Consider the following 18,604-nt stretch of genomic DNA (forward strand, 5'->3'; position numbering starts at 1 on the left):
ACCACAAAATGCCTGTATCATTTTCTGAGGGCCGCCATCTCACAGAGGACACTACTGACATCTTTCTCCGCCTCTGAGGAAAAGGCGAAGCGAGGCAGGCGGTCTAGGGCAGTCTTGCTCACTCTATTCCAGCCCTATGCCCTGCGCTGCCCGAGTCCTCCCCCCTCCCTCAGACGAAGCTACTGCCCTCGAAGCACTGCGCGTGCTTCAGCGCTGGGCCTGGGCATCACAAACTTCCCAGAGAACCCACCTGTCGTCGTTTGCTCTCTGCAGGGCCCCTCCACGCAGTGAGCATAAACAGCAGTCCTGCCGGAAAGCAGAAGGAAAACGGTTACAACAAGTCACTGCACACAGTCTGCCCTCCTGAGACTTCCTGTGGACAACTACACTCTGCAGAAAGCAGTGTGGTGGCAGGTAGGCCTTCAGGTACCTGGCCTGCCGTCAGGACGCCACTGGGGGACAGGCCACAATGTATAACTAGAACGGCATAATGAGTCACTTGAGCCCCATTCTCAGACTCCAAACCCAAAGCCAAATTGTTCAAAGGGAGTAATGTCCGCTCCACGGGACGGCAGCTGCCTGATCTTCCCCCGCAACACAAACACAGCTCTCAGATCCACTCGCTCTGACATCACGAAGCACAAATCCTAAGCCAGCTGTGTGATAGAAGTCATGTCCCAGCTAGCCCCAACGTCACCCCAACCTTCTGGACGAGGTGGGAAGCGCACGGGAATACTCACTTCCTCCAGGGCATTGGCTGAACATCGAGAGCACATCCATTCTTCAGAAGCCTTTGCAGGGGGGACGCCATAGCAACCTAGAAAGGACATCAGGAAGAGAGAATGAAGCCCAACCCAGGGGCTGGCGGTAGAATGTTGATGCACAGTACTCTTCCGGACGCCATCCCCAAAGATAGTAAACCATACAGAAATCCCTGAATTCTGGGCCAGAGTCCCCAGGGCTCAACCATACAGTATGGTCCCAAGATCCAGGAAAGTCAGAAACTGTGGATTCACTGGTACATCTCCTTAGTAAGTATCTGATCCCTAGATACCCACCACCCAGGAGACCTCAAGTTGACAGGCATTGGGATGGATGCCACAAGGCAACTCATCCACCAGCTACCAACTTCCCAAGAAGACACAAGCAACCTCTGCAGCAGGAGAGTACAACAACTTCCAACAAACAGGAAGTTTCCTGTGCTGCTGGGACAGAATGAGAGGGGGTGGGTGGTACTCACTGGCGTGGACCCGGACACTGCACTTCTTACAAGACACCAGCATGCTGGTGCCATCCTCCTCTAGGTAAGGGGTGGACAGATTGATGTCTGTGCTGCAGCCAGTTGTGGTAAAGCACATTTCGGGGATCAATGGCTTAGTCCTCTGAGGTTGGGCAGCTGGTTCTGAAGCATTCCCACAGCTCTGACTGAAGCCTCCAAATTCCACCTAAGTGAACGGCAGAGACCGGGCATGGGGCGGTGAGCACAGGGCCGTGCTCCTCGCCCTCCCTCCACCTGCTCCATCAGCAGAAAGCTGGGCCTCTTACGGGTACGGCTGCATCTATAGCTCCCGAGTGCACAGCCATTATCCTGGAGCTACTAATTGAAGTTACCTCTAATGACTCAAATTCAATTTCTCACAGCAGCATCAAACAAAGGGCCCTGGGGGACAACTGAGAAAAGGGAGCCAGTAAGAGGCACCTGGGACTTCAGTCTCCCAAACCAAGTGATAATAAAATGCACCGAGACACCAGCAGCAAAGCACTGCCTGTCCCCCAGGTGCCGCGCCACATGGCAGCCCCACTCGGAGACAGCACCTTGAGTCAGTGCTCCTAACAGACCAGCACGAAATGCCTCTGCCAGGCCACATCAGAGGGCCACCTGAACTGTGGCACTGTCACATGGCTGGGTCCCCACCTGTGATTCCTGGCTCAGGGCCTCTCTAGAGAGAACATTATGTTTCATGCTGCCCTTGGCAAACTAGAGTCACTCCTATGGCTCTGCTGCTGGACCACAGGCACCATGATCCCCATTTCCGAGGACAGAGCATGAAAGCGTGTCACCCTCTGAGCCTATGCCGTTCAAGAACCCTGGCCCCCACCTAGTAGATCTGCTGACAGTGACAATCAGGCAGTCACGTCCCTCACAAACACTGGCACGAACAGTGCTTTTCTTTGCTTCCAGATAATACAAAGAAGTAGCTGTTGACCCAGCGTGTGGGTCTAGATGCCATCCTTCTGCAGGCATGAGCCTGGGGCCTGGCCAAGCTCAGGGCAGCTGTGCCGCTCTACCAGCCACAGGGAAACTGCTCGCCTAAAGCCACCCTGCGCAGGACCCATCTAAGCCTGAGCTGGTTACTCGGCACCTGCTGCTGTGAATTCCTGTCTGACCTTCTGGAGCTTGACCCAAAGTGGTCCATGATGTGAGGTCATCAGTGGCCCCGCACGTTTAGACCACAGTTGAGCCTTCACTGTGTCAGAGCCTCTGCCCTTCTGCCTCCCGGGCCCCCAGCTGCCTTCTGGTCAGGCAGCACCATGACAATGAGGAGGGGGAAAAAGAAAACGGCATGAGAGGACCTGGCTCTTCACCGGAGGCTGATGTCAGATGGGAAGGAAACTGCATCCGTGAACCCTGATTGACCAGGACTGCACAGGATCGAGCAGAAAGAGCCCCAGACCAGGAACATAAAGGAAACATTATGCTCTGCAAACAGCAAGGTCTGTGTCACAAACAAGGGTCACCAGATCAAAGCATTCTCAAGGGTTATCTGCCTGGCACAGCCACACCAGCACTAATAGAACAAGGACGTGAGGGGAAAGGCCCCCTAAAGACAAGCAGTGACAAGCCTTGTACCCATAAACCCGGCTTCCTCGGACGGCTGGCCCAGGACGCCTGACGGCAGCAGAGCGTGCTCACCTGATGGTAGGTCTGGAAGATCATACACACAGCACAGTGAGGGGCCTGCTGGGCCATGAGCTCATTGAATTCCTTTTCAGCCTCAAAGTTTGGAGGTCGGTTCTGCCACAGCTGGCTCAGAGGCTTAGCCCAAGCCTCGGTCTCCTCAGCCTCTTCCTCGGGTGTCAGCTGTTCAGAGGTCTCTAGAGGAGGAAACAGAAGCATGAGTTAGCACCAGCCTGCACACAGGAGGTCTGCCTACAGTGAGGAGGAGCTCAGCCAGTGCCCCTGGTCCCAGGTTAGGACTCCAGAGGGTGATAAAAGACAAGGGCCAAACAATGACCAACAGACTCCTTTAAGGCCGTGTTACTTGGCTGGGATGTGAGCTGGGGAATGGGGGAACAGGGTGGCTGTCGGAACTGCTTTCTCTGGTCAGACAGACTCAGGGTCTCTATTCTTCCTCAGGTTTTGGGTGCCCATCCCACTCTGTTCCCTGTAACAGCTGCCACATTCAACCCTCTGCCCTCTGTGGGCAGCAGAATCAAGTAGCAGCCTGCCAGGAGCAATGCTGTTTCCTGCCTCCGAAATGCCAGCAGCTAAGTCCTTTTTCCTCTGGGCTTTCCTTTCCCTTCATCTGTGCTGGGGAGACAGGCAGAGACAAATAGAGGACTGGAAAGGTTGGAAGATGTTACATCATGGCCCTCGGTCAGGACTTTCCAGTTCCCTCTGGAAAGTCCGGGACATGGGGGGAGAACAATCTGCCTGCCTGTTTGGGGCAGGACTTCCCAGGATTTCAGAAGATGAGTCTTCTTTCTGGCCATAAAATGTCTATGTTACCTTTCAAGCTGGAGCTTGTAAATGAAGAGTTCACAGCATATTCCAGTCAATCAGGAAATAAAAATGGCTACTGCATTTTCAAAGATTGGGGGTAAAGGAGAGAAATGCTGATCCTAGAGACCATCAAGCATTGTAAAGCCTGAACCAGTAACTTGCTGGACTCGTGTCTCTTCAGTGTGCTGGGCAGTAGGCCTCACACTCAGGCACCCCTGACCACAACCAAGGAAAATCCTCCTGGGTCCCCCAGAAGAGTGGGACTCACTGCAGAATGGAAACAGAGGAAGCATTCCCACAAAGCAATAAGCCCTAGTACCTGGCACACACGAGGTCAAAGAGGCAGGGCAGAGCCTTACAATTCTGAATGCTGGGAGGCAGAGGGAACTCTGACAGAAGCAGGAGTAAACCTCAGAACAGATTGCTGCAATAAACAGGTGTGGAGGCTCGGTCTGTAGGAACTGACTGTGGAGATGAGAAGCCCCTGTTGTCGCTTCTATCCCTCTGACCATGCATTCAGTGGCTGACAGGAAATTGGCTTTGACAGTGCACCCATCAGGTATTGCCATGAGGGGACGACGCATTTGCAACCCACTGCAGTGCTACTGGCTAGGATAAAAACACTCCCTCCTCGAGGCCCCGGCACCTCTGCAAAGCAGCCTGGAGTAAGCTGTGGTGGGCATACCTACAGTAGGTGCCTGTCTGCTCACTCCAGGCAACTCTAGCACAACTCAGATTAGCCATTTCTTCCTCCACCTTCATAGTCAGGTTTCATCTAAAGGGATCTGGCAGCGGCCACTGTGCACAGCCAGCCCCCATATGAAGGGCCACTGTAGCGTAAGGAGGTCAGTGTGAACGAGCCAAACAGCCTCTAAGAGCCCCACGGTTTAGACTGGAGCCAGAGTGCCTGACCCAAACATGAGGGACCAAGATAGTACAGCAGGGACAGAAATAGACAAGCTCGTAGCCCCATCTTCACTGACATCTGCTCTACTCACAAAGCCAAGAGGCCCAAGCCATGACACATGTGAATGCTGAGTGCCGAGGGGAGACTTCCATTGTGTTAAGTAAAAACTGCAGGAATCAAAATTTAACAGTTCACATATGTAAAACTTCACAGAGCCTTATAGACGTGTGCATCTCACTGAAAATGTTGTAATTCAGATAAAAATGTTCTTTTAAAATAAAATCAGAAGGGGTTGGGGATTTAGCTCAGTGGTAGAGCACTTGCCTAGCAGGCGCAAGGCCCTGGGCCCTCTCAGCTCTGGGGGAAAAAAAAAGTTTAAAATAAAATCAGAGAGAGAGAAAGAGAGAGAGAGAAAGAGAGAGAGAGAGGGAGAGAGAGAGAGAGAGAGAGAGAGAGAGAGAGAGAGAGGGAGAGCACATGAGCGAGCAGTGGTGGCACATGCCTTTAAATGCCAGCACTCAGGAGACAAAGGCAGGCGGATCTCTGAGTTCGAGGTTGGCCTGCTCTCCAGAGTGAGTTCCAAGACAGCCAGGGCTATACAGAGAAACCATGTCTTGAAAAATAAAAGAGGATAGTGAAGAGGTCAGATAATGACATCACCTCTCGGGGACACGGCAGGTGTCCAGGAGAAGCTGAAGCTGCTAGAGCGGGCTATGCTGGCTGGCATCTGAAGGTGGAGGCCAGAGGATCAGGAGCTAACGGCCAGCCTGTCCTATACCATACCTGTGTCAATAATGGACCAGCGGAAAGAAAGCAGGCAAACTCACAGTAAAAGTTCTGAAAACAATTAACACATGGGGAGACCACACAGAGAAGTCTCCCTTCCCTCTGCCATAACTGAATATTTATTATCACAAAAAGAAGAGACAGGTGACATCAGTTACATTATTTCAAAAAGACAAACTCAGACAACAATCTACACATACCTAGAAGTATAAGGCATTCAGCATTCACATGCTCCTCTTTGGATAATTTTTCGTTTGCCTCTTGGAAACTCCCCCCACCCCTCTACAGTCTGCATCTTTTTGTTTGATTGGTTGGTTTTTGCCTTTTTGAGCCAGAGCTTTTTATTCTGTGTAACCTTGGCCATCTTAGAACTGGTTCTGTAGACCAGGCTGGCCTGGAACTCAGAGATCGACCTGCCTCTGCCTCCCAAGTGTTGGGATTAAAGGCAGTTGTCCCCGTAGCCTGGCTAACCTGGGTCACTGTAAAGCGCTAAGGGAAGAAATCATACAAGAGGCAGAAGCTCTCCGAGCACAGGCTCAAGGGACTCTAGGACAAGACTCGGGGTCTGGCCACCTCTGATCCCAGGGCCTATAGGCTGCCCCTGCACCCAGGCTGCCACAGGCTTCCTAAGAGGATAACTGAGATGACCCATGACAGCATGGCACAGGAGGGGAGAGGGGAAGAGGGGTTCAGCCCTGGAGAGTCAGCAGTGCAAATGGCTCTGGTTCCATCAGCATGTACCAGCTAGTACCTGCTGAGGCCTGCCAGCATGGCTGCTCCAGGGTGGCCACGCCCTGCTGTTGTCTAGATGAGCATCAGAGCTGCACTTCCGAGTTCTCCTTGCGTAGATCTCTTAGTTCCCTTTTCTTAGTCTCTTAGTCTCCTTCCCAGCTCCTCTGCTCCTGTCCTATCTCTGGCCTCTCCTCAGGCTTCTCGGCCTTCTTGATAAGACCCTTTCATTTAAAAATAATCCCACACATCAATGTCTTCCCATGTCAATTTCCTCTATCCACACTAAACTTGGGGTTTCTGAAGCCAAAAGCCTTAGGACACAAAGATGAGGCCAGCAACCAACTCGTCTTCCTCTCTGTGGACTACCCTCCCAGCTCCTCAGACCGCTGCCCAATCCGGCTGGTGGCGTCTTCATTACTTCCACTTCTCCCACCCCACCAGCATCCCCCAGGTGGCCAGCAGCTCCCCAGCCTACGCTCCCATTCCCTGTCTCTGCGCTTACTGGTGCTGTCCCCTCAGCTTGGATGGGGCTCCTTTCTTTACATCTCTTTAGCTGTCTGCCCCACTACTCTGTGGGCACCTTGAGGATATGGACATATCTTAGCCAGTTTTGTATGCACACATTTGGCAGGCACAAGGCATTGCTGACGCAACTGACTATCCTGAAAAACCAACCTTGTACCTCCTAGGAAAAGAAAGAGCCTACGTACACAGCCCACCAGCCCTGAACTGTCCTTGCCCTCAGTGTGTGGGAGAAAAAGGGCCAAGCCACGGGCCCACGCCCACCCCTGACCTCTGATGCCCTGTGAGGGCAAGGCTCACTGTGGGGACTTGCTTTCCTTCTAGTGAAGAGAGACTACTTACCGTCATCGCTGCCGCACTCCTGCAACACCAGCGGGTGATGGCGTGGGAGCTTGCTCAAGGGCTGGCGGCGACCCTTGGTCTTCTTATTCTCCTCCAGGGAGAGCATGTACTCATCTGCAACCTGAGCAAACCAGGGCCAATCAGCAGGTGATGAAACGGCAGGGTACTGTGATGACACACCCTGCAAACCCCCGAGAGCCTCACCACTGGGAGAGGCAGTTAGAGAACAAAGAAGTCAAAGGCTGCATGGGCCACGGTGAAGTACAAAGTCTCTGAAACAGGAGGGAGGAAGAGCATGCAGGAGAGCATGCAGGAGAGCTGGAGGGAGAGCTGGAGGGAGAGCTGGAAGGAGAGGGGCAAAGAGGGGCGGAGAGGGACACAGGAAACAAATGTGAAAATGAAAACACAGAAAAATCTATTTGGGGGCTGGAGAGGTGGCTCTGTGGTTAGTTGCTCTTCCAGAGGTCCTAGGTTCTGTTCCTGACACCCACACAGCCGCTCACAACCATCATAAGCTGTTTCCGGGGAGTTCAACACCCTCTTCTGTATTTCTCAGGCACTGTACACATGAAGTGCACAGATACTCACGCACCAATAGAATAAAAATTTAGAGACATTTAAAAAACATGTCTCAGAAAAGCATGAGCCATAGTGGCATGCAAACTAGTCTATACCAGCGTGCTTTAGGACTTAGGGCAAAAATCTGTTTATGTCAGACTACAGGACAAGGCAGGGACTCCCCCCACTTTCAGGGCCCGGCCATGAAACACATCTGGACATCAGAGGAGTCAAAGCGCCCCTTTCCTTTGGAGGCCAGCATCTGTAACAATGCTGGACAGCTGAGCCCTCCATACAAGACAGACAAGGGGATGTGGGAGCTCAGCTATGGCAAGGATAGCAGCCCAGCAACACCGCCACCTTCCACCCTGTGGAGACTGGGCTCTCGTGACCACTGCTAGCACTCTTGGTGATGTGAGCTTCCTCTTCTCCGAGAAAGAGCATCATCAGCCAAGACAGAGTGTCTGTCCTCTGGCCCAGATGATATGGGAAGGTTGTTTAACACTGCATTTGCATCATGCCTGAGCAAACATAATTAGGTTTAAGATGTACAGGACTGATTAATACTCCACGAGTTTCTTTTTAATCAACATACTTAAAAATTGGTTATACTAACATCAGGAGACACAGACTTGGCAAAACCATTAAGGGAGGAAATGAGGCCTAGAAATCGGCCACTTTTCGACACTTATGCCTCAGATCTACAGAAAAGTGGTGGCACTACAGGGCCACTTCAGAGGTCTCCTGGACCCATAGAATACAGAGCATCTCAGAGCTTCAAGACAGCACTTGGGGAAATAGTTCCGGAATCGTTCCATACAGGTCACATTCAGGCAGAGCCTCTTCCTGAGTATAAGTGTACCAACAGGCTACAGAGTCCGTGAGACCACCCACTCAACACATGGTGACTGGACACCTTCTATGTGCAAAGGTCCTTCAGGAACGGACTGACAGGACAGGATCTAGACTCCCTGAGTGAAAGATCCACGGAGTGTACTGGAACGAGGCAGAGCGAGGATGTTGGGTAGGCATTGTCTGTAACACAGACTTCCAAACAGATTCTGCCTACACAGTGTGCCCAAAGCACTGTTTTTCCAGTGTACAGTGGGCACAATGGCATAGCTCAGGGGCACGACCCCTGCTGGGCATGTCCAGGCCAGGCTTACCCCTCTGTGTGAATGTACATAAGGAAGACCCCCCGCCCTCCGCACTCAAGTGCGAGACAAGTGAGGAGCCCATATAGCTAGGAAGGCTCCCCAGGTCTGCAAAAGGAAGTATGGAGTCCCACAAAGCTCCCACGGAGGAGGAGGTGCCCAGAACACATGGCAACCCAGATGTCTAGGCCTACTGTCTACTTATCCCAGCTGATATCAGGAACAGAAAGGAATCACACCTCTGCCCGGGGAGCAAGAGAAGTAAGATTAGTCTGAGAACGGAGTGACCTCCAGCATGGGTCATCTAAGCATGGTCTACAGCCGGAGAAAGCAGTCAGTAAAATGTAAACAGTAAGACGAGTGACAGACAGAATGCTGTGACTTAACCCTGTGAACATGACAATGGAGACCTAAGACTGATTGAGACCCAGGCAGTCATAAAACAGAGGGACTATGGGCAGGACCAATCTGGTCTCTAAGGCGTACACAGCAGCAGCACCAAACAGGAGTCAGGAGCCTTGTGCAGAATGTTCCAGGCCCCTGCCTTCAATAAAGCTGGGCCCCAGGTTCCAAAAATCTGTCTCCTCTCATGTGTGACTTAATTCTAAGTCAATGTTGCCAAGGAAGCTTGATTTACACAGATGACTCTGCTCCCGGTCTCGCCTGAACAAGCAGTCCTGCAGCAGGCTTATCCTGGTGGCCTCCTGAACCACGGGAACCCCACTGCCCCAGCACTTCCGCAGGTCACTGTCACCAAAGCTAGCCTACCAAATGGCTCTGACAGCCTGGATCTGGACAGCAGCATATGCACTGAAAGCAAGTGGCCCAGTTATAGCTGGAGAACAGCAGGGGCGGGGTGTGAGCACATGAGCCTTTCAGTGCTCACAGGAACCCTGGTCTTTCCAAATGCAGACAGTGCTATCAGATCTTTGGGGACAGGCAGAGCTGTTGAGCCTCCATGACAACCTAGCCGGCCTCCATGCTGGCTTCTCACTAAAACAAGCCTGACCTTCAGTCACTCGCTCCACAAGTACAGAAAGCTCCTGGGCCAAGCTCGGATGATCTTCCTAGTGCTGAGCATGTAGGAGACTAGCTTCTAGGTGCTTATCTTCCTTCCCAGCCCAATACCTGCAGGGCTTCCAAGGAGAATGGAACTCAGTGCAAAGCAATGGCTCTGACAAGAGCTGGGCTACATGGAGGAAGGTACCTACCCCGGGAGACCATGGAGACAACTGTCTCCTCCCACTCCAAAAACATCTACTCAACAGGACACTGGAAATAGATGGTAAATTTCCCACTGTTTCATTACATTGAAAAAAAACAAAACAAAGGCATCATGTATAGCCATTCCTGTCCAGTCCTTCTGCCTGTGCCGTGATGCCCACTTCTGGCCCCCAACTTCAGCCACGCCCCTGGATCCAACCAGTCTTTCCCCATCAACTGCAACCTCCCCCACTTCCCAGGCTCCTGGCCTCTGGTTCACGGCACACTTGGCCACACCTCCCACTATCCTGGAGCTGAATTCACCACTCTTTACTGGATCTGACCTCTCCCTGATCCTTCTCACCCTGTGTCCTGTGTCCATCCAGTGACATGTCCCCGTCCCCTTACCATCTACCGCCACCATGTTAGTGCATGCCCTCTGACAACCTCACAAGCAGGTGACATTCGATGTGCCCCGACCTGAACTCATTAACCAAACACTAAAAGCTCCTTCAGTTCGCTCGGAATCTCTTATTTTCCTCAGATGCTCTTGCTACTCCAGGAAGCCATAGCCCAGTTGTCTGAGCCATGTTACATGTGTTAGGAGGTCGGCCATCCTGTCTCCCAGTCTTGGGTCCCTACCTTCCAGAAACTCAGATGCTCCTTCTTCCCCCACCACGTCTTGCAGAGATTTATAAAGGATTTCTCTGCATAGCCCTGGCTGTCCCAGAACTTGTTCAGTAGACCAGGCTAACCTCAAACTCACAGAGAGCCTCCTGCCTCCTGAGTGCTGGGACTCAGGGATTTGCCGCCAAAGGCTTTTCTTTTTCTTTCTTAAATCCTTTTTCCTCCTTTCCTGGAGTACAATAAATAACAGTAAGCTTGGTTGGGTAGCACATTCTTGTTTATCTCAGCACTAGGGAGGCAACGGCAGGTGGATCTCAGTATGTTCAAGAATCTCTGTCTGTTTGTTCACAAAGTGAGTTCCACGCCAGCCAGTGATACACAGTGAGACCCAAAAGATAAAAGTTGCGAGGCACCTGGGTTTAAAGTAGTAAAAGCTGAATGGAGAATTAGGCACGAGAGTTTGAGGTCAGATCTGCATGGCAGGCACCCGCAAACGCCCGCAGTACTCACATTCCATCTATGTACATCTCAGAGTCTCCAAGCACAGCACACAGAGCAGACAGACCTATCATGCTCTGACCTCGGTGTAGGCTACCGGAACCATGAAGAAGAGAACATTCTCCTATCCCAGAGCCCTGTTCCAATCACCTTCTATCTACCTGGTGTATTCCTCCAAATGTCTCCTTTTCTACAGCCATTCGGAACTCTCTCAGCTCAACCAGACCTAGCGGGCTGCCAGCTTTTTTGATGGGAGCTCCGTTACCCATCACCACCCAGTCCTGAGACTGTATGCTGTCTGTCTGCACTTACAGCTCTCAAGGAGGTCCTGGAAGGCAGGCTGGCATGGAGAGCACAGGCCTTAAGGACTCCACAGGAGAGCAAGCAGGCCAATCAGACAAGACCTTGCTGGAGAACCTAAGTAGTTCAAAGCTGCCAGCACATGCTGACAGAGAACAGAGAAGAATTACTGAGAATGAGAATCCACAAAGAAATGGGAAGGAGGCTGAGCGTACTGGGCTTTTCAGCGGAGCTGAGGGGCATCTGAAGAGAAGTTCCCTACACTGTGGGTTACCATGGTGAAGGTGTCTTGGCTTCTGTCCATGCCATGGATGCTCAGTATGAAGCAGCAAGCCGCAAGCTGCTTGCTGCAGAGTGCACGCTAGTCTACAACCTCTGCATTCGAGAGCGTGGGCAAGGCTGTCCCTTCCCGGAGCTGTGGACATCCAGGACAGCAAAAGAGTAGGACCATTTACCCACAGGTTAAAAAAGTCACTTTGTTCAATCGTATTTACTGATGATAAAATGACACCTAGCCCCCATACACCCAATTTGTTTCTATCCATCCCTTAACTGATATCAAATATAGGAAGAAAAGGAGATGACGGGCATTTATTGGCTCACTGCAGGCTCTCCAAATATAAAAATAAAAATCACACCAAAAAACTCCAGTAGCATTAATTTACAGTAATGGGCTGAACAGTGTTCATAAAATATTTAGTATCCATTACATCTTTGCAGTTTGCTAGCTACTCTTTGGACTGTGACTACAACTGCAGGCAAAGTCAGGATTCTGCAAGCACAGGACAGACAGCAGGGCAGGCTGGCACCTGAGGGCTTGTGAGGAAGAATGAGCTGGCAGCTGCAAGGGCTAGGGTGGTCTCCAAGCTGAAGGCTTTCTCTTGTGGGTGCTGCACTAAGGGTTGGAGAGCGCAGTGACCACGGCATCCAGAGGAAGCATGAGGTTATTAATCCATTAGCCCGCTACCACTGCAAGTTGCCCAGAGGAAGCCTACAGAAGCTGAGCCTTGACACTCAGAGGAAGTAGAGAGAAATGATCTGGGTACAAAAGACAAGAGGAGGAAGAGCCATGAAATGGCTCAGCGGGGAGGGGCACGACCCACCACCAAGATAGACGACCTGTGAGTTTGATCCATGGAAGAGAAGGGCTGACTCCCAAGAAAGATAAGAAGCGTGGTGTGCAGTGAAGCTGTGATCCCCACACTCAGGAGGCCAGGGCTGGAGGATCTGTAGATCAAGGCTACATAGTGAGTTCCAGGTCAGCCTAGGCAACTTAGTGAGAACCTTAATAATAGATTTGTCTGCGTTCCAAAAAGATGGGGTGCGGGTGTGAGGCAGAAGCAGGAGTCAGGGAGCAGAAAACCTCAAGGCCGGCCTGGGCTGCATCAAACAGCAAGATCCAGAGGCAGCCAGACAACCCGACAGGGAAAGCACTTGCCAAGCAAACCTGATGGCTTACTTTCTGTCCCTGTAACCACATGAAAAGCTAAATGTGTTGGCAAACACACGTAAGCCCAGCACTAAGGCAAGACAGGAGGCCGGGGCAACTAACCCAAAGTTCTCAGTAGAAGACGCCCTACCCTAACAGGGTGGGAGAAGAGAACTGACTCCTGAAAGCTGTCATGTACACAGGTACCCACATATCACAAACATATATATACACACATAGCCCTCTCCCCTCAAATCCTGAAAAAAAAAAAATTACACAGCAGGATCCTATCCAAAAAAAAAAAAAAGAAGAAGAAAGGAAAACAAAACAACAACAACAAAAAAATCCAACACTCGGAAACGGGAGTTCACAGCTAAAGTTGTACAAACCCACACAAAGAGCACACACATACACATAATTCAAAATAAGTCTTGTTTTTTGTTTTTTGTTTTTTTGAAAACATAAGAGGTTAAAGGAAGCTGAAACAGGGGTGAAAGGCAACACGAGGGACACCTGAACGGGTGAGGAAGAGAAACGAGCCAGCACATGTCTGCCACGTCTACCGGGCCACACATGGAAGGTCCACATGGCCCGTCTACAAGGATGACAGCAGCTCAGGAAGCAGTCCTGTTTTTCAAAGATAACCAAGCGAACAAGTTACTTAATATGAAGGGAAAAAGAAAGCCAGGTAGGTCTCTGTGAGTTCAAGGCCAGCCAGGGGTATGCAGTGAGGTCTTGTCTCTAAGGACAACCACAGTACAGGCACAGGGATGAGGCACTTCCGGTCACCCTTGGTTACTCAGTCACCACAGCGCACATATGGGGATCAGAAATAACCACTCCTACCATGTGGGTTCAGAAACGGAATTCAGGTCATCGGGCCTGTTGGCAGGCACCTTTCCCTACTGACCTATCTCACCAGCATCTCTCTCTGTTTTTAAGACAGGGTCTACTGTAGCCTCAGGTTGGTCCCAAACTCATTATGGCCAAAGAAGGCCATGCACTCCTAATCCAACTTCGCCCTCCCAGATGCTGGGACCACAGTGTGCAGCACTGTGCATGGCTCGCCCACTTTACCCTGACAGCGATCTGTGAAGCCGGGGGATAAGGTTATGTGGGAAAGGTGGATCAGTTGCAGCCCATTCACAGCCTTCTCCACATGGCAGATCCCCCAAGAGCCATGACATACACAAGGAGCCAGCTTCTGGAATCAGTGGGACTAGGAAGAAACCTGAACAAACACAGCTCTGGGTACAGCTTTGGGAATTCATCCTGGTGTCCAAAAGGATGAACTACCGATGACAAGCTAGGATTCACAGAGCAGTGAGAACTCCTAGGAAGAAAATACCCCGTAAATATTAGAGCGAGAAATGCCACTGTGGCGGTGTCACTAAAAACATTCCCCATGGGCTCACATATTTGAATGCTTCGCCATCGGGAAGGCCACTGTTTGTAAGACTGGGGGTGTGGCCTTGTTGGTAGAAATGTGTCACTTTGTAGTTTCAAAGGCCCATGCCAAGCCTAGCTCTCTCCCTGTCTGCCTGCAGATCAGGACAAATCAACCCCTTCTTCAGCGCCATGTCTGCCATGCTTGCTGCCGCACTTCCCACCATGATGGTGGAGGACTAACCCTCTCAAACTGTAAGCCAGCCCTCAACTAAATGCTCTCTCTTACAAGTGTTTACAAGTATCTCTTGTAAGTCTTTGTAAGAGCTGCGTGGGCCACCGTGTCTCCTCACAGCAACAGGACAGTAACTAAGACTGCCACCTCATCTCAAATCTCTGAACATCCGGGCTGCAACAACTGCTGCTCAAACCGCTCTGTCTCTAGGCAAGGAGTAGGAGGAAGAGCTCCCGGCACAGCAGAGCATCCAGCCAAGCCTGGGTTTTACACTCCACGGTCCCTGAGCTGCTGCTGAGATGGGGATCGAAAGGCACACAGAGAAAAGGGAAGAGCGGTGAAGAGCAAACTGGAAAGACAGGAAACATCGCCTGGCATTCGGACACAGCAGGTGTACCCAAATGCAAGAAGAGACAGAGCGAGCCTCCTGCCTTCCCACACCCCGGCAGCACCTTCACCCTCATCAGGCCCCGACTTCACCGGATGCCTGCCGCCTTGCAGTGGCCTCCCACGGCTGCACACAGAGCCTGTACCTCTGCCAGCTCCTGCTCGCTGATGCTGCGGGGGGCGCTGCGCTGCCTCTTCACACTCGGCTCGCCTGGGGCAGCCTTGCCATCTCCTCTGGAGTAGCTGTGCACCGTGAGAACTGTCTTCTCTTGGCCCTGGCAAGAGACAGACTCGGTGGTTTCGGAATCTGAAGAAACTGAATCCTGAGAGGAACTGGAGCCTAGGCTGGAGGAGGCTTTCTTTTTGGAGCCCGAGAAGACGAGGCGTCCTTCTACAGACTCGGGATTCACAGAAAGGTCCAGTGCAGCTGCTTCCGGCTCCTCATCCTCATCCTCCTCTTCTAGTTTGACGTTCTTCAGCTCTTCGAATTTGACCTCAGTGGGGTCGGAGTAATCTGAAACACCGGTGCATATCAGAGAGAATCAGGTAAACTTGATAAGGGCAGGCTGGTAAAGTACGACCAACACCGGCACTAGGTAAGAACCAGCCTTACATCCTGGCCCTCACTGACAAGCCAACAATTTCTCCCTCTCCTTGCTATGTGAAGAACCTACCATTTATTTTCAGGTGTCTTTTTTTTTTTTTTTTTTTTTTTTTTTTTGGTTCTTTTTTTCGGAGCTGGGGACCGAACCCAGGGCCTTGCGCTTCCTAGGTAAGCGCTCTACCACTGAGCTAAATCCCCAGCCCCTATTTTCAGGTGTCTTATTACCCACGTCCCAGGCATAAGTGTCATAATTCACATGTGACAGGCCTATGAGCAAGTGACTGCTGCCATTCCCTCATGCAGCGGAAACTCGGCCACCAAAGTTAAAAGAAAACTGCTAAGAGCTAGCCAGGCCCCAAAGCACATGACCACAATGCTATCTAGCCATCAGACATACAGTTGGTATAATAAACAGATTTCTTCAAGTCCAAAATAAGCCTGTCCCTAAAAAATACAGACTTGGTGCTTATCTGAGTAGCTGCTCCCAAAACACCATCTCTCCTATGACGTAAGTCTTTCAGCCTTCAAGTAAACAAACACTGCAGTGGCTGGGACCCTGGTCCAATGAGACACTGTATTCTACGCCAATGCTGACAGTTATACTTTAATTAAGACTTTTAAGATGGACAAGGTGGGGGTTGGGGATTTAGCTCAGTGGTAGAGCGCTTGCCTAGCAAGCGCAAGGCCCTGGGTTCGGTCCCCAGCTCCGAAAAAAAGAAAAGGGAAAAAAAAAAAAAAAAAGATGGACAAGGTGGTGTTGGTCTACAATCCCAGAATTTGAGAGGCAGGGGGATAGCCAACTGAAGGCCAGTTAGGGCTACAGAGCAAGACAATAACTAAAAACAAACAAACCACGGCCAGCAATACATGCCTATAATCCCAGTAATTGGGAGCCTGAGGCAAGCGGATCCCCAATTCAAAACTAGCCTGGCCTACAAAGTGAGACCTTGCTTCAAAGAAGAAGGAGGTTCTCTGTGAGTTTGAGGGCTGCCCCGTCTACAGAGCTAGTTTCACTCAGGACAGTCAAGAATATACAGTGAAGGGCTGAAGAGGTGGCTCAGTGGTTAAGGGCACTGACTGCTCTTCCAGAGGTCCTGAGTTCAAATCCCAGCAACCACATGGTGGCTCACAACCATCTGTAATGGGATCTGATGCCCTCCTCTGGTGTGTCTGAAGACAGCGACAGTGTACTCACATACATGAAAAAAATAAATAAATCTTTAAAAAAAAAAAAAGAATATACAGTGAAGAAGGCTGGAAAAGTGGCTCTTCCAGGGGTCCTGAGTTCAAATCCCAGCAACCATGTGGTGGCTCAGAACCAATGGTAATGAGATCTGATGCCCTCTTCTGGTGTGTCTGAAGACAGCTACAATGTACTTATAGATAATAAATAAATAAATCTTTAAAAAAAGAATATACAGTGAAACCCTATCTCCATAAATAAATATTAAAATAAATAAAATTAAAATGAAAGAAAGAAAAAAGAACAAACAGACAAGAGTGGAGGCACATGCCTTTAATACCAGCTCTACTAGCTCTTGCGAGGCCAAGATTGCCAGAAACTGTGGGCTACAAAAAGAATTCCAGGGACACATAAAGCCTATCTAAAAGTAAAAAATGAATAAATAATGAAGTGAGAGCCAGTGGGGTGGCTCAGCAGTAACAGCACAAGCCTAGCAAACCTAGATCCAATCCAGGAACTCACAGAAGGTGAGAGAGCACACTCCACCAAGGGTTTCTCTGTGGCACACACACGCACACGCACAGTGTGCACACAGAGCACTCACAACAAATAAAAATTTGGCTACTGCTTTTCTTTCCCATTCATTCATTCATTATATAAACTAGGCTGGCCTCAAACTCTCAGAGATCCACCTGGTCCTGCCTCGCCAATTCTGGGGTTATTTTACCACATAAAAGTTATAAATAAATAAATAAATAAATAAATAAATAATAAATTGCAATTCTGGGGTTATTTTACCACATAAAGTTATAAATAAATAAATAAATAAATAAATAAATAAATAAATAATAAATAAATGGCAACATCCCTCCAAACATCTAGCCCCTCTTATCCAGCCTGGCCACACTTCTTATCCAGCCTGGCCACATATTATATCCATCCTTCGCAACCCAACATCTAATTTAGAAGAATCATTTAACTCCAGAGATGGTGTTTCCCATCACCAGGCTTTTTCTGCCTCTTCTTCACTCAGATGTCCCTGCTGTACCCACCCACCTTATATGACCGAAACCGCCTTCACAGAAGCCTTTGGTCTTTGGTGTTTTCCTGAGTCCTCACCAAACAGTGGAACGAGCCTTTTCCTCTGTGTCTGGCTGCCCTAAATCTCCCCAAGCAAAGTGCTTCTCACACTCCAATACAGGATCCTCCCACAGACCGATGACCCTGCAACTCAATGCAGCATTGAGCCTCAAACAGACGGGTGTCAGTTAGAGCTATGGACAAACCAGTCCTATCAGCTCACCTGGGAAGGGAAGGCTGTCCTCAACTTGCCGCACGGAGCTGTGGGTGGGCCTCACTGGGGCGAGGGTGGCCTGGCACTCTGTCATCTCATACTGTCCAGAACTCAGCTCTTCCTTGGGGAAGAGCTCGCTCTGACTGACCTCCTGTGGTATTTCCAGACAGACTCGGTGTCTCTTTGTCCCTATTCGGTGCTTAGCCAGGCTGCAAGGAGACAGCAAACCTTCTAAGAGCACATGTGGTCATCCATTCACTGGTCACCCAAATGTTGTCATACATGCCCATGCACTACCCAAAGCGAATGGCCAGGCCAGTCTCAACACCTCCCAGCCCATTCCATCATCTGAACAGTGCAGACCCTGATGCCCACCTTGGACATGAGAGCTGAGGTGAAGCATGCAATTCTCCCGCTTTCCCCAATATGCACAGTCCTCTGGCTCAGACCCTGATGAAGCCAGCTACAACTCCCTATTACCCCTGAACGGGTAAGTCTCGCTCCTACCACCACATTTCTTTCAAATGATACTTATGTGGTGCTGGGGAAAACTGACTGCATACAGCAGCACAGACTCACTACCCTCATTCCTGACCAAGAACCACAGGAAGCTGCTAGGTCATCAGCGCTGTGGCTTCCAGAGCTGTTTCTGAAACCTGCCTGTGTGCACTGCCAACAATGTAGAACACTCGAACTGTTGTGACCGCCTCCCACCTTCCCCAGAGCCAAGCCC

General features: G+C 50.6%; 1 protein-coding gene across 6 annotated transcripts in view; it reads right to left on the reverse strand.

Annotated features, from left to right (window-relative positions):
• Kdm4a (lysine demethylase 4A) overlaps positions 1 to 18,604 on the reverse strand; it is a 46,840-nt gene that overhangs the window by 10,205 nt on the left and 18,031 nt on the right. For all 6 annotated transcript variants that reach the window (XM_087549268.1, XM_087549267.1, XM_087549266.1 and 3 more), the window contains 7 exon segments: positions 17,881 to 18,080; positions 14,937 to 15,304; positions 7,014 to 7,134; positions 2,915 to 3,096; positions 1,241 to 1,445; positions 741 to 817; positions 251 to 306 (listed from right to left, as the gene is read on the reverse strand). In XM_087549268.1, coding sequence (XP_087405394.1) covers positions 251 to 306; positions 741 to 817; positions 1,241 to 1,445; positions 2,915 to 3,096; positions 7,014 to 7,134; positions 14,937 to 15,304; positions 17,881 to 18,080 — 1,209 coding nt within the window.

This window comes from Rattus norvegicus, chromosome 5, assembly GCF_021556685.1.
Source record: "Rattus norvegicus strain SHRSP/BbbUtx chromosome 5, alternate assembly SHRSP_T2T, whole genome shotgun sequence".
NCBI lineage: Eukaryota > Metazoa > Chordata > Mammalia > Rodentia > Muridae > Rattus > Rattus norvegicus.